The sequence below is a fragment of the Eriocheir sinensis genome, unplaced genomic scaffold, assembly GCF_024679095.1.
Source record: "Eriocheir sinensis breed Jianghai 21 unplaced genomic scaffold, ASM2467909v1 Scaffold695, whole genome shotgun sequence".
In the NCBI taxonomy this organism is placed as follows: Eukaryota; Metazoa; Arthropoda; class Malacostraca; order Decapoda; family Varunidae; genus Eriocheir; species Eriocheir sinensis.
Genome location: NW_026112048.1, coordinates 78,808 through 101,782, shown reverse-complemented (window position 1 = coordinate 101,782; position 22,975 = coordinate 78,808). Strand labels below are relative to the sequence as shown.

The 22,975-nt window shown below is 45.4% G+C and overlaps 2 protein-coding genes across 2 annotated transcripts in view; one reads left to right on the top strand and one right to left on the bottom strand.

Moving 5' to 3' along the window:
* The window catches only part of LOC126993876 (MAM and LDL-receptor class A domain-containing protein 1-like), a 28,003-nt gene extending 5,041 nt beyond the window's left edge, over window positions 1–22,962 (top strand). The window contains exons 3-21 of the mRNA XM_050853012.1: window positions 2,676–2,856; window positions 4,668–4,799; window positions 5,165–5,384; window positions 12,564–12,748; window positions 13,302–13,504; window positions 13,622–13,717; window positions 13,942–14,157; window positions 15,237–15,435; window positions 16,042–16,188; window positions 16,650–16,882; window positions 17,214–17,324; window positions 17,487–17,577; window positions 17,815–17,911; window positions 20,002–20,140; window positions 20,554–20,759; window positions 20,951–21,109; window positions 22,092–22,236; window positions 22,368–22,593; window positions 22,838–22,962. Of these exons, the coding sequence (XP_050708969.1) occupies window positions 2,676–2,856; window positions 4,668–4,799; window positions 5,165–5,384; window positions 12,564–12,748; window positions 13,302–13,504; window positions 13,622–13,717; window positions 13,942–14,157; window positions 15,237–15,435; window positions 16,042–16,188; window positions 16,650–16,882; window positions 17,214–17,324; window positions 17,487–17,577; window positions 17,815–17,911; window positions 20,002–20,140; window positions 20,554–20,759; window positions 20,951–21,109; window positions 22,092–22,236; window positions 22,368–22,593; window positions 22,838–22,962 (3,111 nt within the window). The remainder of the gene's footprint in view (window positions 1–2,675; window positions 2,857–4,667; window positions 4,800–5,164; window positions 5,385–12,563; window positions 12,749–13,301; window positions 13,505–13,621; window positions 13,718–13,941; window positions 14,158–15,236; window positions 15,436–16,041; window positions 16,189–16,649; window positions 16,883–17,213; window positions 17,325–17,486; window positions 17,578–17,814; window positions 17,912–20,001; window positions 20,141–20,553; window positions 20,760–20,950; window positions 21,110–22,091; window positions 22,237–22,367; window positions 22,594–22,837) is intronic.
* On the bottom strand, window positions 6,172–9,729 carry LOC126993880 (uncharacterized). Its single transcript, XM_050853016.1, has 8 exons — window positions 9,312–9,729; window positions 8,981–9,155; window positions 8,236–8,798; window positions 7,798–8,063; window positions 7,480–7,674; window positions 7,232–7,358; window positions 6,951–7,093; window positions 6,172–6,840 (listed from the first exon to the last, which is right to left on the bottom strand). Exons 3-8 carry the CDS (start codon window positions 8,518–8,520, stop codon window positions 6,204–6,206), a joined length of 1,653 nt encoding a protein of 550 aa, XP_050708973.1. The 5' UTR covers window positions 8,521–8,798; window positions 8,981–9,155; window positions 9,312–9,729; the 3' UTR covers window positions 6,172–6,203.
* Window positions 22,963–22,975: the final 13 nt, after the last annotated feature.

The window sequence follows — 22,975 nt, the reverse complement described above, 5'->3', positions numbered from 1 at the left end:
CTTGAAGGGTTCATGGCGCGGGTTCGTGGCAGCGCTGACGTGCTCACCTAGCGAAGACAGAGTTGGACTGGGGTGCTGAAGGGGGCCGTGCCATCTAGTGGCTGGAGGGGCCGGGCCCATATAAACTAAAATATCAAAATATTCAAATAATACACATTGGCATGGGTTAAGTCCAGGGGCCCATGTGTCATGCCCCGGGATTTTCTTTTTCTATCTCCTCTATTTCCCAACACGTCCTCTGCGTGTATCGAAACACACGAGAAATTAATCCAGACAAGGTGAGGGCATTTGCCAGCTGCCTGGGATTGAACCAATGTGACGGGAGAGCCACTCCTTACCGAGGCGGCCAAAGAGGTACCCTGCTGGCTGAGTGGGTTATGGGAGGCTCGTTCATCAGGCATAGTCGCCGCACTACACATGTACCTTGGGGGGCCCATGTGCCATTGACAATTAACTTAGCATATAAGTTGTGATCAATATTGAAAATTTAATGAATTAAAATATGTGGGTCCTGCAGAGCGCTTCGGCGGAAGTGGGAGCAGATAAATAAGAAACACGAGTAAGTACATTGGCACACGGGCACACAGGCCAGTCCGACCCTGAGTGGAGATGCTTACCCAGTGAAGGTATAAGAGGCAAGAGAGTCATAAGGGCCTGGTGCCTCTTCTCTGTTTCTGTTCAGCCTCAACCTGGTCATATCTATTCTTAACCCGGTAGCAGCGGGGATCATGTTTCTTAATGGCCCCTCTAAGCGAATTGATGAGAAAAATCATCACTCACGCAAACCATTTCATAATACATATCAACGCATTTGTGATCAGTTTATGCATCATCTATTTTGGGGGGTTACGTCATGGCAAAAATTTGGCCCGTCACTGGTACACGGTAAAGCCACAAATTTGGCCCGTCGCTGGTACACGGTAAAGCCACAAATTTGGCCCATCGCTGGTACACGGTAAAGCCACAAATTTGGCCCGTCGCTGGTACACGGTAAAGCCACAAATTTGACCCGTCACTGGTACACGGTAAAGCCACAAATTTGGCCTGTCACTGCTACCAGGTTAAACATATTCACGCTAGTGCTGGTGACTACATGTTCAGTGAGGCTGTTCCACTTGTTAGTAATCCTCAGGGTTGGCATTAAAAAACCCACCGAAAAACACACAAAAATAAACCCAGCCAGCCAGGCAGGGAACTCCCAGGCACAGGTGGGCAGCACAAGTCAGAAAACATACACTCCACAAAATGCTTGCTTGCACCCCTGACTCCCAGTGGCACCAAGCAACACCTGCCGTCATTATTGTATCAGAATATTGCTAAACATTACAAAAAAAATGCATTTCATATGTTACACTCCCATTGAAAATTATGATATGTTTTTCTACACATACATGTTTTCAAGAGAGAAATAGGTTGTCTTGAAATGTATAGATTTTTTTATATCCTGTATATGAGAGAGAGAGAGAGAGAGAGAGAGAGAGAGAGAGAGAGAGAGAGAGAGAGAGAGAGAGAGAGAGAGAGAGAGAGAGAGAGAGAGAGAGAGAGAGAGAGAGAGAGAGTCTAACCAAGATAGCCAGCCAGACAGAGCACAAGATATGTACAACATATGCACACCTAAAAAGTAAACTTTGATGTGTTATATAATAGATTAGCTTGCGTGAGTCCAGTACAGTCCAGCAGGCTCAGCCCAGCAATAGGTCTGCTGGCCTGGCCCGCTCAGGCATCACACACATCAGGTTGCATGAGTTCATTGTGTGCTGCACATCATGGTATTACATGTATATCCATGAGATGTTTATTTCAAGGATTATGAGTGCTTGAAGAACAGCTAGTTGTGAGGGAGCCCTTGTGGTCAGAACACCCGCCCTTCAGGGGTTCAAGATCATGTGTGATGTGCTCACTACTCCAGGTCCATAACTCTTAGAGAATGAACGCCAACACTTAAGCCCTGAACTTAGATATTTAGATGAATTGTATGTTTTTAATCAGTTTGTCATATTCCAACTTTGCCCTGAGAGTCAGTTTTTTACTTAGTTTTTAACCCGTCCGCTGTGATTGGCACGGACTTGGCTTTCACTGGTAGCCTGGTAACGTATAGTCCCAGGTCTTTCTCTGCCTCTGTGGTGGATAGTGGAGTGTTTCCCATGTGGTATTGGTGTGCTGGATATCCCTTTACTGGTAGCCTGGTAACATATAGTCCCAGGTCTTTCTCTGGCTCTGTGGTGGATAGTGGAGTGTTTCCCATGTGGTATTGGTGTGCTGGATATCCCTTTACTGGTAGCCTGGTAACATATAGTCCCAGGTCTTTCTCTGCCTCTGTGGTGGATAGTGGAGTGTTTCCCATGTGGTATTGGTGTGCTGGATATCCCTTCACTGGTAGCCTGGTAACATACACTCCCAGGTCTTTCTCTGCCTCTGTGGTGGATAGTGGAGTGTTTCCCATGTGGTATTGGTGTGGTGGATATCCCCTTTCAAGGTGCAGGACTTTACATTTTTCTTCATTGAATTGTAGCAGCCAATTCTTGTTCCATTCCTATAACTTGGTGAGGTCTTCTTGTAGGAAATCCACAGTCAAGGGGCTAAGCAGAATTTTCCAGGCTTTTTTTCCCCGATGCAAATAGTTATGACCTGTGCGGGGTGATGAATGTACCCTCCTTACCCCCCTCCTCCCACAGGCACTGCCGGAGGAACAGTGGAAGAAGTACCAGCTGATGACCGGAGAAAGCAGGGAGAGGCTGGAGTGCCGAGGGGTGCCGCTGCGGTGCCTGGACGAGGTGGCCCGGGAGGAAAAGCACCAGGCCGAGGAGATGAAGAGGGACAATGCTGACTTGGTGGACATGAACCGGATGGGCAATGGTGTGTGGTGTGTGCGTGCGTGTGTGTGGGTGCATGTGTGTATGTGTGTGTGTGTGTGTGTGTGTGTGTGTGTATGTATTTACCTAGTTACCTAGTTGTGACATACGGGAAAAAGAGTTACGCTCGCGCTGTCCCGTCTCCATATCCTCTCTTATCCAACTTTTCCTTAAAATCATGAATGTTTCTTGCACAAACCACCTCCTCCTCCAGTCCATTCCACAGCTTCTGTTTGGGAAGCTAAACTTTTTCACATCTCGCCTACACGTGGTCGCCCTCAACTTCTTTCCATGTCCTCTCATTTCTCTCTCGCTCCACACACACACACACAGGTCCTCTCTCTCCAGATTTTCCACCCCGCTCACCACCCTGTACACCGCTATCAGGTCTCCTCTTTCTCTTCTTCTCTCCAGGGTTGTGAGCCCCATGCTATTGCGTCTCTCCCCGTAAGTCCGATCCCTAAGTTCCGGTACCATCTTAGTTGCCACTCTCTGCACTCTTTCCAGCTTTCTTTTGTTCTTCTTTTCGTGAGGAGACCAGACCACCACCACATACTCCAACCTTGGCATTATCATTGTAACTATTATTTTCTTCATCATCTCTTCGTCCAAATACACAAATGCCGTCCTTATGTTCCTCAGCAAATTCATAGTTTGTCCCGTTATCCTATTGATGTGTTTGCCCGGTGACATGTTCTCTGAGACAGTCACTCCCAAATCTTTTTCTTCCACTCCTTTGCACATTATCTCACTTACCATCTTATATTCATATTCACATCTTCTTCCACTCCTACCAAACTCTATTTTTTTACATTTCCCAAGGTTGAACTCCATCTGCCATGTACCACTCCACTCCCATATATTATCCAGGTCCCTCTGCAATTCCCCACAGTCCTTCACATCATTCACTCGTCTCAATAGCTTTGCATCATCTGCAAACAAACTCACATAGCTGGTCACTCCGTCCACCATATCATTTATATAAACAGCAAACATTAGTGGCGCCAACCCCAAACCTTGTTGGACCCCATTCATCACAGGGCACCAATTGGAAACCTTGTTCCTGATTATCGTCCTCATTTCCCTGTTAGTTAGGAAGTCCTCCAGCCATTTAATCAGTCCATCACCCACTCCACCCCAATTTTTAATTTTCCAAATTAGTCTTCTGTGCGGTACTTTGTCGAATGCCTTTTTCAAATCCAGGTACAGTCCATCCCCCCAGCCTTCTCTCTCTTGTATTAAATCTGTCACCCTTGAGCAATAACATAACAAGTTGGTGACACAAGATCTCCCTCTCCTGAATCAAAACTGGCAATCCAAAATAATTTTCTCACTTTCTAAGAAATCCGACCACCCGTTTTTAACCAGCCTCTCGCATATCTTCGCAACCACACTAGTGAGTGATACCAGTCTGTAATTTAATGGGTCCTCTTTCTTTCCTCCCTTAAAAATTGGTACTATGTACGCTCTCTTCCAATCTTGTGGTACCTTTCCTTCACTCAGGGAGATGCTCATTATGGAGTGCAGTTTCTCTGCAAGCTGCTCACTAGATTCTTTCAAAATCCACCCTGATACTCCATCTGGCCCTGTCGCCCTTCTTACATCCAGCTCGTTCAAGCTTACCTTGACCTCCTGCACCATTAACTGTATCTCCTGCATAATCCTTCCTCTTTCCTGGCCCGGTGGTTGTACAAATTTGTCTCCTTTTGTGAAAACTCTACGGAAACTGTTGCTCATCACTACTGCCACCTGCCACTTCTGTGTGTGTGTGTGTGTGTGCGTGCGTAATGAGTGTCGGCTGTAATACATTTTCAGAAATGTGTGACTTTGAGGCGCCAGACCTGTGTGGGTTCAGCCAGCGCGAGGACGACACGCTGGACTGGACACACGGCTCGGCCAGGGACGGCTCTGGCCTCCTCAACGATCACACTACCGGGGATATTTTTGGTGAGAGAATGGTCATGTCAAGGTTTGTTTTCTGTTGTACCATGTGGTGAGGGCCAGGCAATGAAGGGGCTGTCACTAGATATGCCGCACCCCATGACTACAAGGCATGGAGTGGGGGGGGCAGCGAGGGCCAGCTGGTGTGACTGGCTCATGCCCTGCACATGATGCTCTCTGCAGCCTGTCTTCTTGCTCTGGGCAAGGTCCAGAATGATCACATGTTCCTCTGTCCAGCAGAAGAGAAAATTGGTTGCAGTACATTTGTATATATTCAGGAAGACCTGTAAATAATAGTGTGAAAATGCATCTTGTCAAACATCTGCCTGCTTCCTCACACAGCAAAACTTAATGGGCTTCATTGTTTCCAGGCCACTACATGTACATGGATCCTGTACCGCATGTCGACGGGGCAGTGGCCGGGCTGGTCTCCCCTGACATGGTTGGAGTGCAGGAAGCGTGTGTTGCCTTCAGCTACTTCACCTCACTCCCTGCTGGGGAGATTGAGGTCTGGCTCCTGGACAAGGAAAGTCCAGAGCCAACCTTGCTGGACACTTACTCAGCTCCATTCCAGTCATGGATTGGTGCAAGGTAATTTTTTGTCCATATTTTTATCTACTGCTTTGGAGCTCCCCATCAGGGGGTGGCAGTGGCAGGGAGCATCAGCCCTTCCTGCCCACACACTCCCTTTTTGTAGCCTCCACACCCCTTCCCCCCTCTCCCCCTCATGCCCTCTTCAGGCCCATCACTCCACCTTGCTGGTGCTAACCTGTACCCACTGCAGATATCCTCCCCAGCTGGAACGTGTTCTCTGCAAGTTCTCTGCAAAAATAAAGTATCTTTCAGAATCACGTCAAATTTTTTACGTCAAAGATCCAAGCTAGACCTATGAAATAAACAGAGCTGGGCGCGTTACTGGATATCGGGTAGTCCGGTACCGCTCCTCCGCACCTCGAAACACATATAGTCCGTACCTGTACTTCCGCGCCTAAAATTTTTTCACTCGTTCCGGTACCGCACCTCCGCACCTCCGGTACCGTACCCAAAACTATGAAAGCGCGCCTGAAAAATCTAGTCCGTACCTTAAAAAAAAGAAATACAAGGCAATACTGCAGCAGCATTATTATTATCATTATTATTATTATTATTACCATTATTTTTGTTATCATTATTGTCATTTTAACGCATAGAATCTCCACCACCTGAAGTAAAGCAACTACTTTTACACTCATCATAATTATCATACCTCAGTACACATGCAACACAGAAAATTCCGGTTAATATCATTCAAAAGAGGAAGAGAAGATATGGGAATAAGGAAAGATATGTTGCTGATTCAGTTTACTATATGTATCTTTCACAAATGACTAGCTATAAAAATGATTCACAAGTTTACAAGTTCATTATAATTTACAAGTCTTGCTCCTCCTCCATGTGCTGCTGCCCCACATCCTTGTAGTCCAGGAGGTGCATGTTGCCCCTTACAAACACCAGCTGCTCGAAGTTCACGTTGCTGAGGCTGGACCTTTTAGCCCGCAAGATATCTCCCGCAGAGCTGAACAGCCTCTCTACAGCAGCAGAGCTGGGGAGAGGGGTGTTGTACCTCTTGAAGAGGTCCAGCCAGGCATCCCTGTAGCGGGCGGGGAACAGGTTGGGGCTGAGGGGGATGTCCACCATCTCCCTTTTCCAGTCTTCTAGTGTTTTTACAATTGTCTCCTCCACTTCTTCCTGGTACCTCACCTCAGGGACTGTGGCACTGGAGAGCAGAAGGTGGAACTTGTCCACCCTTTCCTTCCTCTCCTCAGGCTGCCTCTCCAGCTCTGTGCCCACAATTTCCTTCACCTCCCTGACGATACGGCCCTGGATGTTGGCTGCCTGGTCAGGATTGAAGTGCCGCACCAGGGACATGGTGTAGTGGGGGTGGAGCGCAGTGGCCATCAGGATATCGGCGTCCTGAAGCTGGTCAGCAAACCTGCCGTAACAGCCTTTGCCACTCCCCTCTTTCCCAAGTAGTGCCGACACTAGCGGTAGAGCAAACTGCAGGTTCCTGTAAAGAACATTGAAATTTTTGAAAATATATATTTAAACAAGTATACTATTGACTACGTAGCTTTTGTTACGAATGTTGTAGCTATGTCAAAGAAATAAGTTTCTTACCTGTCAACTTTCAGCCTCTCCAGCTGAAACTGCATTAGCTGTAAGGCAGGCATCAAGGTGCCCATGTAGGCGTTGGTCTCGGATTGTAGGCTGTCGAGGCACTCTGCCACAGGCTGCATGACCTTCAGGTACTCAGAGAGAACCTACAAGGAAAGTTTAAAATTTTATTTATTTATTCTAATTAAATCTGAAAAGTTGCACATGATGTAGTCAACTTTTATAAATAACCAATAAACGTTATAGAAAAGCATACAATAAGTACTTTAATTAATTTCACTCACATGTTTATCCATCTCGTTAAACGTCGCCGCCCCTCCCTTGCTGAGGATCTCATTCAACGCCCGCATCTTCTCTGGGTTGGAGAGGACGTCCATCAGGCTCTGGATAGCATCATAGTAGGAGTTCCACCTTTGTAAATGTAAATTAATTACAAACAACTGAAACAAGTAAGAAGTAACCAAATATTTTAAGCCATTCTATTGTTGACTCAAACAACATTATCTCTTAAATATTCTTGATGGATTCTTACCGAGTAACACAGAAGGTTTTCAGCTTCCTCCCAGTCTTCTCCTTGATGGAGTTGGTCACCACAGAACTGCGGTTCTGCAGGTTCCAAGTCCCCTGGGCTTTTGCAGCAGCCTTTGTGAATGGCGCCCTAAAGCCTTGGTTCCATCCAGGCACAGAGTGGACGTCGGCAGTGGCTATAAGGTTGAGGGTGTGTGCACTGGAATTAAAAAAAAACTTTTAAAGCTTTTTAACTTCTGACGTTTATACACTTTCTTGTTTCAAAACTTTAACGTTTTAACTGTTATCAAATAACTTATCACAGAAAACAAAACATACATACCTACATCTGTAGTGTTTGGGCAGCTTAATCATAGCAGGAACCACCTCCTTCAGCTGGGCATGCAGGTTTGCAGGCTGGCCAACCACCACCTCAGGATCCTGCTCCTCCTCTCCCTCCACAGGCACATCGCCTGCACCGAAGTACTTGAAGGCAGCCACATAGTTGGTGCCGTTGTCCGTGGTAGTGGCTACCACCTTGTTCCCCAGGCCAAACTCCTGGTGGGTGTCATAGATGGCCTGCGCCAGGACCACATTAGTCTGCTTCTCCTGGAAAAGAATAATAAATATATAGTGTTTTGTTAATGATAGCATTTTTAAAGATAACTGATGTTAGTTAATATAGTACTTAGTTTAACATTACCATTGAATAAAATACAATCACAATATATTCACTGGTATATAAAAAAGTGTTAACTTTTTTTCTTCTTTTTGTAATTACCTTGATCTCCTTGCACGCTAATGTGCCACGTTGGCGGCGGAGATTCTGGCCGATCCAGTGGCACGTCATGCCAATGAAGGCCCTGTTGTGCGCCGTCCAGCTGTCGGCTGTTGTGGCGACGTAGCTGGCCTCATACAGCGCGTTAGAGAGGTCCGACTTGGCAGTGGCCCAGGCCTGGTCAATGTCTCTCCCCAGGGTCCTCCTGGATGGCGCGGAAAACTCCGGCGACAGGAGGCTGAAGAAGTGCCTGGTGGTGGGGTGATCTATGAGGCTCAAGGGCATCATAGTGTCAATGAACCACCTGAAATCGATTTTTAAAAATTATTGATTATTAGAAATTCAAATTATTATTAGAACTTAAAAGTGTTTCTTTTACTATACCTGGTGCAAGTCTTCCTAAGCAACTCTGGGGTCACCCTGTCCTTCCAGCTAAAGGACTCCTCCATGCAGAGCTGGCGACCACCCCTCTTGGCGGGGAGCTCGTCCTCTTTGGCCTTGGAACGGCCTCTCTTGCTCACCCCTTCAAAGGCCGCCCTGACACTCGGAAGCATGGCACGGTGCATCTGAGAACAAGAAAATAAAATAAAAATATTACTTATTTAAAAAAAAATTGTATTTTGAAATTTTGTATGCAGTAAGCACTGTAGGCAGGCAGTAAGCACTGTAGGCAGGCAGTAAGCACTGTAGGCAGGCAGTAGGCACTGTAGGCAGGCAGTAGGCACTTATTTAGATATTATTTACTTACTTTCTCATAATGCTTTTTAAGGTTCCCCTTGCTCCTGGTGGTGTAGGTGTAGCTGGCAGCCTTCCCCCCTTTCTCCAGACAGGTCTTCTCCTGACAACGAGCTCTCCCAGTGTGGACAACCTTCCCCTCTTGAGTGTCTTTCTCTGTCTTGACGTAAGAGTCAAAGACAAAGAACCTAAAAAAATGTTTAAATGTTTTAATTGACACGATGCGATAAGAACTTTAACTTATTAAGAGTAACGTATAAAATATCAAGTTCAAATAGTTACATTAAAATGGTAAAAAAAACGAAAAAAAAATTAAATAGATTAGTTAAATAAATTTTACTTACTTTCCAAGGTCTTCCAGCAAAGACTTGAGCTGTCGGGTGCCCTCCTGCCTCTTCCTCTGATCCTCCTCAGTCTCATTATCCTCCATGCCTTCTATGGATAGCTGGGAGGAGTCCAGCTCTGCGTCAGACAACCGGGACACTTCAGAAAGTTGAGACAAGGCAACGTCTGACGTATCCAGCAACGATGGGGTACTGGTTGTGGGTGCAGGCGTGCTGGTTCTGACCGTATCCTGACCAATTTTTGTAACCGTAACGTATTTATCCATGGCAAAACTAAACAGTAAGCACAGTAACTTCGTAAGTAACTGTTGCAGTGCTTCCAGAGCTTTGGGCTTACTTTCTCTGCTTAGAGTCCCGGGCAAGACACGTACTAGCGTGTGAGTTGTCAGCAGAGCGAGAAATACTAGAGGAATGGGGGCCCCAAGGCGGTAAATCAGCTTTTATACCATGGTAACAGACGTAGGCATCGTAGGCATTGGCAGGAACATGCTCAAACCGGAAGGAGTGACGTCACTCCCAAGTGGCGGAAAAAATAAAATTAATGTAGCCTGGTCACAGCCTGTTTAATAATAAAATGGTCACACCGTACCCCGGAAACAGCGTGTGTGTGTGTGTGTGTTAGTTGTTGCTGACTGCCTGTATGTATGTATGTATGTAATATGTATGTATAAATGCATGTATGTATGTATGTATATGAGAGAGAGAGAGAGAGAGAGAGAGAGAGAGAGAGAGAGAGAGAGAGAGAGAGAGGTAACGGCTCTAAACCTTGTTCCTTCATGTTGTTACATTCTCGTGACCACATGTTGTTCAAATAATGTTGACCACATGTTCTCGTGACCACAAGTGAGAACTTTGCTACTCGGCTCTGTCTGCCACAATATCAATAAAATAATAAAGATAATAATAATAATAATAATAATAATAATAATAATAATAATAATAATCAGGAAAATAAGAATAACTGGCACGGTTAATTGCATGTATGTACACTATATTTGATATATGTTCCCGTGTCTGTTTAATCGCGTGTCTTTGTTTGTTGAGAGAGAGAGAGAGAGAGAGAGAGAGAGAGGAGGGCCGGTTCAGACTGCTCCGTTTGTCATCAGTTACTCATGCAAGAGCGTACGCCATCAGTGACGTCACCGTCATACCTTGTGCTTTTAAATTTAAATCTTGTCTAAATTTAAATTATCATGTTTTAAATCTGTGAGACTGTTGCCATACCTTCACCATACGCCAGTTCACTGCGCTGATAATGATAGCTATGAAGTCCTTTTTCTTCCAATATAAAGGTTGATACGCAGTAATTAAAAGTGGTAATCTAAGCGACATTGTTTTAATAATGTGACCGTTTCTTTCATTCCCAGTTTTGTACAATATGGCAACAGGACACGTGTGTCTCGACGTAAGGAAACCAACACCTTGGGTTCTTGCTATCCGTGCACGTGGTGTTGTCATTGATGACGCACTTCCTTTAAGACGGACGACAAACGGTATATTTTGAACCGGGCCGTAAATCTGAATGAGTGACGTCACTCAAGTGGCGGGAAAACATGCCCTGCAGCACAGACCGCGTAAACGACCGGAAGTATTACTGCAGAGCGCGGACTGTTTGTCGTTTTCATTTTTTTTATCCTTGAAAACCTCAGGTGCGGAGGTACGGACTTAAAATACTGCCGTTCCGCACCTGTTACTTCCGCACTTTTGAAAAACTTTCCGCACTTCGGACCTCCGCACCTCGTTTAAAGGTCCGCAGGTCCGGAGGAGCGGAGGTGCGGACAGAGGTACGGAAGTGCCCAGCTCTGGAAATAAACTAATTGTCAACTCTCTCGTGACGTTGGATTTGAAGTGATAATTGTCCGTGGTTTAGCTGCCTCTCAGCAGGCAGCCTGAGAGCGTGGCTGTCGTCCCTTTAAATTTTTTTTTTTCATGGTCGGTAAACTTCACTATTTATTTGCATTTGTTGATGTTTTTTCTTTCACAAGGCAGAATAATCTCTTCCAAAACCAACGATATATAATAATGCCAGGAAAAAAGAAAACTCGTGGGTGAATGAAATCGATAACATGATCAAATTTTTCGCCGCACGGTGAGGCCATTCCACAAGGCCCCCTAGGGAGCCCCAGATGGATGTCGCAGTGGAAAGAGAAACTTATTAAACTTTTGGTGCGTTAAAGGGTTAATGGTTCACTATACCTTGTGCCTGAGGATATATATATATGCTACTGTAGCACTGTTCATTTACAACGTATCTTTACTGTACTGGTACACATCATACCATAACTTTGAACCTCAAGTCATACCTTACATGCAAGCAAGTCTTCTTTATGCTTATACAAATGAACAGTGCAGAGGCCCTCTACTCCTACAGAGTCTGTAGCCTGTGTCCCAGGTGATGGTTACCAGCCCCACAGACTTCAGGGCCGAGGTGACGGGGGTGAGAGGCCACGCACAGCTGTAGCGGGTTTTGTAGAAGCAGCTCAAGGGCAACAAAACAAAACAAAATATAGGAAAAAAGCCTGCCAAAAAAAAAGCCCACTAAAACAAAAAATGTAGGAAAAAAAGACCGCTAAACAAAAAATGTAGGAAAAAAAGACCACTAAACAAAAAATGTAGGAAAAAAAGACCACTAAACAAAAAATGTAGGAAAAAAAGACCACTAAACAAAAAATGTAGGAAAAAAAGACCGCTAAACAAAAAATGTAGGAAAAAAAGACCGCTAAACAAAAAATGTTGGAAAAAAAGACCGCTAAACAAAAAATGTAGGAAAAAAAGACCGCTAAACAAAAAATGTAGGAAAAAAAGACCGCTAAACAAAAAATGTAGGAAAAAAAGACCGCTAAACAAAAAATGTAGGAAAAAAAGACCGCTAAACAAAAAATGTTGGAAAAAAAGACCACTACACAAAAATGTAGGAAAAAGACCACTAAACAAAAATGTTGGAAAAAAGACCGCTAAACAAACAATGTTGGAAAAAAAGACCACTAAACAAAAAATGTAGGAAAAAAAGACCACTAAACAAAAAATGTTGGAAAAAAAGACCACTAAACAAAAAATGTAGGAAAAAAAGACCACTAAACAAAAAATGTTGGAAAAAAAGACCACTAAACAAAAAATGTTGGAAAAAAAGACCACTAAACAAAAAAATGTTGGAAAAAAAGACCGCTAAACAAAAAATGTAGGAAAAAAAGCCTGCCCAAAAAAATTCCCGCCAGAAAAAAAATCCCCAACTTTGCCTTTCCCTTCACACAGGTTGTCAGTGCTTGCTGTGGGTGTGTGGCAGGTGGAGTTCCGGGCAACTGTGCGGCCCACCAGCGGGATTGTGGCCATAGATGATGTGATGGTGAGCCCCAGCGCCTGTCCCTCCCCGGTGACCTGTGATTTTGAGGCCAACTCTTGCCTCTGGGAGAACATGAAGACAGCCAAGTGGACAAACGGTTGGTGCAGGGACTAGGAGAGAGAGAGAGAGAGAAATGTATGTAATACTCTGCTAATGCCGGGGTAGCCAACAGGTGCCTTCCTGTGGGCCGCCCCTCGCGTGACACCACAAGGCCAAACGTGAACCAGAAACCAAACAGTGGAAGCAATGTCATTATTTAACCTCACTAAGCAGGTTATGTTGAATGATGTCAAGTGGTTTGGAAAAACACACGTACACTAACCTCGCCTCGGTCGTGTTTGGGAAAGGGTCACGAGGCTGAAACAGGTCAAGCAAGGGAAATTCTTCATACAATAACCATAAATGATTTCTTCCACATTGCCCAAAGCTGCAGCCTCCTCCTCCTCTGCCTCCTCCTCCTCCTCCTCCTCCTTCTCCCACCCCCTGAGCTGTGTGATGCCCTGGTCAGGTGAGGTAATGCTGCCAACAGAGGTGCTCAGCTAACAGGTCACATCTCAAGGGAAGACAAACCACAGAAGAAAATTAATTCACTTGAGACAACTTTGAAAGGGAATAACCAGAAAGTCTTAAGAATCCCTTTGGTCCTGCAGGCCGTGTGACTGATGACCCAGCCCTGGCCCCCGTCTATGGCCATGCCCCGCCGTACAACCACACAACAGGCACTCCTTACGGCCACTACCTGTACTTCTATGACCAAAGCAGCGACGCAGCATCGGCAACAATGCTCTCTGAAGTGTTTGCCACCGAGAAAGACTCCTGCTTCTCTTTCTGGGTCCACATGTACGGAGAAAAGGTAAGCTAGGTTGTCAGGCCCGTGCCGGGGCGGGTGTTTGATGAGAGACTTCCTCTGTGATCCTGAGGGATGGCTTCACTGTGAGGTGCATACTGAAGCTCCTTTGGCCTTTGCCAGGTGGGGAGCCTGCAGGTGAAGTCCCATGAGCCGGAGGCCACCATGGTCCTCAAGGAGCTGGACAGCTCCCTTGGTCTTCAATGGTACCAAGAACAAGTCAGTTCAACACTGTTTCTGTTTAGAAAATATTTATTTGTGAATTTCCTTTTAGTGATAGAAACTTGACAATGAAAAAATTTCCTTTCTGTATGCCTTTACACACACACAGAAGTTTATATACATGATGTGAAACTTCCCTTTTTTCCTTCAAGAACATCTGCACCAGAAGCAGAAAAGAATGCACTCAGAAAAGTGTAATAAAGATTCTTTTTCCTCTGCAGATTAACCTCAGAGTGTCCCCACAACACTGGCTGAGCCTGGACGTGCAGGGCGTGGAGGGCAGCAGCAACGTGGTGGCCGTGGATGACCTTGACCTCTCTGCATGGCCCTGCACCGCCAACAGCAGCAACACCTACTTCCTCTGTAATTCCGGCCAAAAGATACCCCAGCAGAAGGTGACCTTAACCCACTCTCTGTCCCCCGGCCTGCTCAAGGAGGTGCTATTCACCCACGTACCATGAAAAGGTCCATTATATCATGCCTGATAGAAAAACAATGAATGGAAGGTGATAGTGGTCATCATCATCACCTTCAGTCATGGCTGGTTCACCTCAGAGCAGAGGCCTTGCCCAACACCCTCTGCCCGGTGTTGGCCGGTGCGCTCCATCAGGCACTGGCAGACGCTATAATTTCTCTTTGTACCCAGCTCCTCTGTCTGCCCTGTCTTGTATCATTTCTGTGTTGGCACTCTGTCACACTGGCTGTTCATCTCATCATTTCTATGCATGATATGGTCAGGAGGAAACTCAATTCATGTTTGATTTTTGCTTAGTTGTGTTGCATATGAATCAAAGGTGCCATAAAAAGGTGTATAAAAATTGATATTAAAGATTTGGCTGGTTTGGACACGTGATGAGAATGGGGGAGAATGAATTCGTGAAGAGAGTATGAGGGAAGGATTGAGGGAGGGGAAGACCACCTGTGAAATGGATCAGTAGGGTGAGTGAGTATTGGGGAGAGATAGTTGGAAGTAGCAGGATTGAATGTGCTGAGAAGGAGTGCCAAAACAGGGAGAGATGGAGACACTTCTGCCGTGCCCACCCCCTGGAGGGAAGTTCCTGCGAGGGGGCAAGGCGTCGGAGATATGGATAGATAGATAGATAGATAGATAGATTTGGCAAGCCCCACTTTCCTTGTTACCAGCCCTGCAACTCTCTCTGTGGCAGGTGTGTGACTACATCCTCCAGTGATATGGAGGTGAGGATGAGGATGTGTGTGCCACCTGCTTCTTCTATGCAGACATGTGTGGTTGGCAGCAGGTGGAGACAGCGGAGGACAACAGCCGTTACTGGTGGAGGAGACATTATGGTTTGTCAATTTTCAGTGTCCTGCTCACATATTTCTGATGTGTTAGCTTTTAACCCAAATATAATTGTTCACATTTATTTAAAGTTTATTATCTTCATCCTGGAATTATTTTTCTTCCCCTTTTCTCCGGTGATGGACTGTGTGTGCTGCCCTGTGGTGTGGCTGCTGCTCAGGATGATCAGCACTACACCTGTAACAAAATCTTTAGGAAACCATGTTTGATATTTTTTTCATCCTTTTTCCAGACCCTGATCCAGAGGCCATGCCACATGAGACTTACCTGAGGGTGGAGACCAAAGACGGGCTGGTCGTCAACAAGCCGCGCATCATCACGCGCCATCAGCAACAGCCAACCTCCCACTCCTGCACGCTGTACATGGGCTACCTCCTGCAGGCCTCTGGAGCTGGTAAACATTCTGTGCAATACAGCTGATTGTACCGGGAAACAGCTGGGAATTATACTGAAGCTGTCCATGGTGTGGTGGTTAGCATGCCCAGCTGCACATCCACGGACCTGTCCTTGATCCTGCCCCAGAGGAGTTGGTGCCTGACACACCCAACTGTTCATCCTCCCCTTCAGGGTGGATGATAAATAGGTACCTGGGGAAACCAGGGAAGGGTGGGCTGTGGTAACCTGGATGCACCTGCCCTGTGTCCAGGATAATGGGTCCTTACCCAGCACAGAGTCAAGGAGACCACAGAGCCCATGTGCAGCTTGTCATGTGTCCTCAAATGAACCTGTTCCCATTAACCCGTCCACTGCAATTGGCACAGATTTGGCCTTCACTGGTAGCCTGGTAACATATACTCCCAGGTCTTTCTCTGCCTCTGTGGTGGATGGTGGAGTGTTTCCCATGTGGTTTTGGTGTGCTGGATATCCCCTCCCAAGGTGCAGGACTTTACATTTATCTTCATTGAATTGTAGCAGCCACTTTTTGTTCCCTTCCTGTAGCTTGGTGAGGTCTGACTGTAGGAAATCCTCAATCAAGAGGTTAAAATGTTTTATTTTCCAGATCCTAGACTTGACGTGTACTATGACTACGTCTGGTCTCGCACCACAGCAGCACTGGCACAGTACCCCAATGGCACCGCTCCAGCCAGCGACCACACATACGGCCTGCCAGAAGGCTACTATGTGTGGGCTCCAGCAAAGCTGTCAGGTGGAGTAGCAATACCAAGGCTTTGTAGGCACTGAGAGGGTCATTAAGAGGTACATACTGTGCCCAGGTCACCATCATTATTGTAATCATCATCATCATCATCAGTATCAGTGTTGGCTACAGCAACACTTGCCATAACAGGAGCAATAGTAAGGGGACGTTGCAGGGAAAAGGTGCACACTTTGTATCCCCTGACTGTGTTCCTCTAAGAATGTATATTTTATCGTAATTTGGATAGATACTCCTCTTATTATTCTCTGAGACAATTAAATACTGAAGCTCTAACAATCACTGTCATTTTCTTTTGTGTGTGCAGCTTGAGTGTGCTTCCTCTTCCAAAGCAAGGCTGCACCTGTTGAAGCAAGGTCTCCAAGCACCTTGGGCTTTTCTCTTCACCAATTAATCCTCTCTGCATGTTTTTGTTCTTTCCTGTAATAATATTCTTCCTTTACAATGTCCAGAGCCACCAATATCCACCGCTGCCTTGGTGTCCCCGGCCCTTGGCCCGCCTGGCCTGGCCTGCATGTTCAGCTTCTGGTACTACTGCAAGGATCACTACCCCACGCTGACGGTCACGGCCCGGACTGCTGGCGAGGTGATAGAGGAGCTCATAGGTGACCATTATGATTGCAGTAGCAACCAGGAGTGGCGGCAAGGCAATTTGTTCATTGGAGAGCGGGACACGCGCATTACTGTGAGTATTGTGTTAGCCAAAATAATGGTGTGGGAAAAGTTTAGAGATCTGGGAGGCAGGACTGGTGAGGGAGAGAGAGGGGGGTGTCTTTGTTGAGGGGAGGAAAGGGTTGCAGAAAGAAGGAAAGTTCCCAGCTCGTTGAAAACACTGATCAATGAGATTTTTTGCTTAGAGTTTGAGAGGTCACGTGACCTGTCTCACTTCCTAATGTGCCTTTACATGAACTGGGATCAAAGATGATGAGAAGAATGTTATACATAAAGATGATCTTATAATGTCTAATAGAATTATATGAACAAATCTTTGAAGTGAATCTCTTGCCTACCAACAGGTTGAGTTCCAGAGCACCAAGTATTTCTTAACCTGGACCTCAACACAGAATGATATCACCATTGATGACACCAGCTTCAGCCTTTGTTCTCCAAATGAAGAAGCAACTAGTGTAAGTTAAAATATGCACACTGGATTACTCAGCTGGCAGACAGGTGCCATGCTTGTATAAGTCTGGGTATCATGAATTCATTACTGGAGAAATAAGTCATTTTATGGCCTACAAACAATTCTAGTACAGATAGTTTTATGAATTACTGTATTACCTCAACAGGGAGATATCAAATGCACGTTCTCTGAGCAGTGCCACTTCTCCCAGAGTCACAGGGACAGTGCCGACTTCATACGGATATCATACAACGAGGGTGAGCTCAACGGATATGTAATTTGGCACAAGCTCTTCACCTTTAAAGCAGTTAATACAGATATAATAACATGCACTGCATATTTTTTTTTCTTTTTTTTTTTACATCAAAGGAGATGGCTTAAGGGCAAAAAAAAGAGTGAAAAAAAAAGCCCGCTACTCGCCGCTCCCATAACAGACAAAAGTAAAGCGTAGCCAAAGGAGAGGTCAATTACCTTCCTGTTTCTCCTTGCTGCAGATAGTTACATGGCACTCTATGGGGAGGAGAACAAACACGTGGCCATCCTGGAGACGCTGCCACGAGCCCCGTCCATCGGCTTCTGCCTCTCCTTCCGGTCTGTATGCCCGGGAGATTTTGTGAGACTTTCCACTTCTGTAACCTCTGCTCATATATTGCAACCAGGACGTGGACTGGAAGTAGAAATTTTGCTTGTATGACTTCAGTTTTGTTCATGTAATTCTTTTATGATGAACTTTTTATTAAGAGAGAGAGAGAGAGAGTGTGTGTGTGTATTTACCTAGTTGTGAAATACAGGAAAAGAGTCGTACTAGGCTCGTGCTGTCCCATCTCCATAACGCTTATTATCCAGTTTGGCTTTAAATTCATGAATCGTTTTTGCACACAGTCTCCTCGTCAAGTCCGTTCCATGTTGTTATGCTTCTGTATGGAATGTGTGTGTGTGTGTGTGTGTGTGTGTGTGTGTGTGTGTGTGTGTGTGTGTGTGTGTATTTACCTAGTTCTCTTCACCTAGTTGTGAAATACAGGAAAAGAGCTGTACTAGGCTCATGCTGTCCCGTCTCCATAATGCTTATTATCCAGTTTGGCTTTAAATTCATGAATCGTTGTTGCACACACAGTCTCCTTGTCAAGTCCGTTCCATGTTGTTATGCTTCTGTATGGAAAACTGTATTTCTTGATGTGTCTCCTACAGTCACTCTTCTTCAATTTCTTACCATTGCCTCTTGTCACACTTCTGTCACGTACCACTAGGTCTTCCCTGTCCAATTTCTCCAATCCCTCTTGTATCCTGTACAATGCTATTAGGTCCCCTCTCTCTCTTCTGCTCTCCAGTGTTGTTAGTCCCAATTTCTCCAGCCTTTCTTCATAAGTATGTTCTCTCAGAGTTTCCGGTAATTTAGTCGCTGTTCTTTGTATTCTTTCCAACTTTCTAATTTCTTTCTTCAATCTGGGTGACCACACTATTGCTGCATATTCCAGTCTTGGGCGTATCATCGATGTTATTAGTTTCTTCACCATTTCTTCATCTAAATATGTAAATGCTGCCTTTATGTTTGTAAGAAGATTGTATGTTTCCCCAGTTATCCGGTCTGTATGTTTTCCAAAGGATAACCTGTCTGTTAGGGTCACTCCCAGATCTTTTTCTTCAGTTTTTTTCATGATTCTTTCATTACTCAGAGAGTAGTTCCCCGATATTCGTCTGCTGCTCTTACCAAACTCCATCACGCTACACTTCTCTGTATTGAATGTCATTTCCCATTTGCGTGACCATTCGCTTATTCTATCGAGATCTTGGCTCAGGGCTACACAGTCATCTTCATGAGCCACCCTCCTCATTATTTTGGCATCATCAGCAAACATATTCATATAGCTTGTCACCCCTTCTGTCATGTCATTAATATAAATTACAAACATAATCGGAGCCAGCACTGATCCTTGGGGGACTCCACTCGTCACTTCCATCCAGCTTGATTTATTATTCCTGATTACTGTTCTCATTTCTCTCTTCGTCAAAAAGTCCACAATCCAATCCAATATTGAACCACCCAGACCTACAACATGATTAAGTTTCCATATTAATCGCTTGTGCAGTACTTTATCAAACGCCTTCTTTAAGTCCAGATACACACAATCTAACCAACCGTCTCCTTCCTGTATTATATCAATTACTCTTGAGTAGAAGCTGATCAGATTAGTTACACAAGACCGTCCTCCTCTGAATCCGAATTGGCTATTTGTTAATATACTGTTTTCTTCTAAATACTCCACCCATCTGTTTTTTATAATTTTCTCACACATCTTTGCTACTACACTTGTTAATGACACTGGCCTATAGTTCAACGGGTCTTCCTTACTTCCTCCTTTATGTATTGGGACGATGTTAGCCCTTTTCCAGTCTCTCAGTACCTTCCCTTGTGCTAGTGTGACATTAATCAAGTTGCTCAACTTTTCAGCTATTTTCTGGTTACACTCTTTTAGCACCCAATTTGATATACCATCCGGTCCTGCTGATTTCCTCACATCCAATTCTTCCAATAATTTTCTAACTTCATCTGTGTGTATTTACCTAGTTGTAATTTTACAGGGTCTGGGCTTACGCTCGTGTGGTGTGTGTGTGTGTGTGTGTGTGTGTGTGTGTGTTGGGGGGTAGATATACCTCTGTTAAATACTCACTTTTCCATGCAGGTACAAGCTCCAAGGCTGGTCCAGTCTGGAGGTTATCCTGAGCAAGGTGGACAAGAACGAGACAGTGTTTGAGCGCCAGAGTGGCTTCCTGGAGTGGCAGACCTACCACCTCAACCTTGACTCCTTTGAGATTTACCAGGTAGGGAAAGTCTGTGCTGATTGTTTCTGGTCAAGTCACCAAGTGATCCTATCCTCGAGGTTTGTGTAATACTGGTGGAGTGGTGACATGAGTTTCAACAGGGGATGCCTGCTACCTGTGTCAATCATGAGATGACAGTTGATTCAGTGCATCATGAGGCACTCTGGGATCTCCTGTAATTCCATGGGATTCTTGCAAGGACCATTGGTTTATTGGGTGGCCTGTACTCCGGGGCTGAGAGTGCTGTGAAGTGTGGGGGTGGTCCAGCTTGCTTTTTTTCTGTGACTGTAGGAGTGAAGCAAGCCAGGCTGTGCCCTTGCCCCATCACAATGCAACTTTTGCATGGACTGGGTATTTGGCAGAGTTGTGGGAAAACATTATTTTTGTAACTCAGACTTATCTCTGATTTGCAGGTTTTGTTTGTGGGTGTCACAAACGAAGTTCTCAGTAGAGTGAATCTTGATGACCTGGAGCTGGTGGAGGGAGTGTGTCCCCCCGACCTCACCTGCAGCTTTGATGATGAGTCACAAAGCTGCAGGTGGGAGGACTACTTCCCTGAGGGTGCCATGCTGCCCTGGAGTTTCGGCTCTGGCTCAGAGAACATCTCCTCTGCTCCAGGGTATGCATTGACACTGTTTGGGATGAGGAATATCTTACAGTTTCATTACTGCCAATGGCATAATACTACAAAAAACTGAATCAACAAAATGAAGCACAACCCTTTTTTTTCTGAGGAGCTTCAAAGCTTCCTTCTGTTCCAGTGCAGTAATTAGGGTTACTGGTAACATACATCCACCTTCTCTGTGTCAGGGTGGACCACTCATGGGGCACAGCTTATGGCCACTACAAGTACTTGGACCTTGCTGGAAACCAAGATGGGGACATGGCCTTGATGAAGAGCCCAGAGGTCTCCACCACCACCGCTGATGGAGACTGCTTCCAGTTCTGGTTCTACCTCTACTCACGAGTGTCAGTGTTTCCCAGATGGTGCTGCCAATAAATTAAGGCCTGAAGTAGACAATAGATAACTTAATTTTTCAATAGACAGCATGAATTACAGCTGTCCCTCACTGTGTGTGTTGGCGTGAGGGCACAAACATCCCTCATCCACAAAGTCCCAAGATTCACAAACAATCCCTGTGTTGAACTTAGGACTTACTTGCATTTCTTTATGTCTTCAGTAGCTCTTTGAGATGTTTTGGCTCACTGTGAGCCAAATGTTGAAGTGTTTGAGACATGGCCATTGCCCTGCCATTGCTTAGCTCTGCTCCCAGCATGGAGTGTGGAGTGCCCATCAGTTCTTTATGGGAGGAATATCTTGTAAAATACCATGCCAGTCATTCATGATGTCCACTTCACCATTACTTAGCCATTATTTTAGAATTTTAGCCATATAAGCTGGTGATGAAAAATACTGGCTTGAGTCATTTGAAATGATGACACAAGACAATCCATCAACAGTTCCAAATACACTTCCTCTGTGACAGAAGTGTTTTAGGGAACACAGCATCGTGACAACCACGGAGAGCAAAGCGTCCTCAAACCAGCAAACTCAAGGGTGTTTTGTGGCTGTCTTTCAGGTCTGAGCCTCTGAAGGCTGTGCTGCTTCATCTTGAGGCTGATGTCACAGACAGCCATTTGGATATGAGTGCCATTATGAAGACATAGTACACACACAGAAAAATGTAAAACTACTGCTTACACACGCCACAAGTACAGCCCTGCAGAGCCCAGACAACAGGCATGGGACTGCAGCAATGCAGGAGTGAACTTGCATCTCCCAACTCAGCAGCCGAGCATGTTCAATTTTACTCCTAGTGTCCCAAAAAAGTCAGGGGAGGACAGTAGATGGCTTCTAAAACTGTGTTGCCATTTTGTAGCAAGAAACAGATTAACAAGTAAAGAGGCATTCTGTATGTAAAAATATGCAAAGATTTTTTCTCATTACTAGGGAGGGGCAAAAAGTTGGTGAGCTTGGAGTCCATGTGTTGAGCCTTGAGGAAGTGCTGAGTGAGCGGCTGTGGCAGCACACCTACAACGGCCAGGACGGATGGCAGTTTGGAGAGACAACTATCAAGCATGAGACCAACTTCAGTGTTTGTATCATCACTGTTCTGCACATAACACTGTTCATAACACTGTTACTGTGGCTGTGCCTGAAGCATTCACTGGTTGACACTGTGATGGTGATTCAGGTTTTCATTCTTGTTTTTCCCCGTGGCTGCAGGTGGTGCTGGAGGGCCTGAGGCTGGGCGGGTCTGAGAGCTACATGGCCTGGGGTGATCTGACAGTAAGGCGCGGAGTGTGCGCGGACCCCAGCACCTGTGACTTTGAGGGAGGCCTGTGTGGCTGGACCAGCACCAGTGAGGCGGGAGACAGTGGGTGGCTGTGGCTGGCGGCTGAGGAGGCAAACAATGGAGTGGAGGTTGACCACACCACTGAAACTGGCTTGGGTGAGGAAGACATATTTTCATGTTTCCTTGCAGCTCCAACAATCACCGTAGAAATCTTGTGATCTCCTCCTTAAGATGAACCCGTTTCTCACAAATTAATCCTATTCCCAAAGATATGAAATGTCATAATAGTTTCTTGTAGTGTAATTAGTAACTAATTGTTTTGTATTGTAAAACTTTTGACGTTGAATGACTGCATAATTCTCTGTGCTGCTGAATAAACTAATTGCCTTGCCCCTCCCAGGCCATTACATCACCTTTGAGAAATCTTACTGCACCAGCGCGGAGACGTGTATCGCGTCACTGAGGAGCACCGACATCACCCCAGACGAATCTTATTACTGCTTTGTATTTTACCTTAACACTTAAAGAAGCAAAGGTT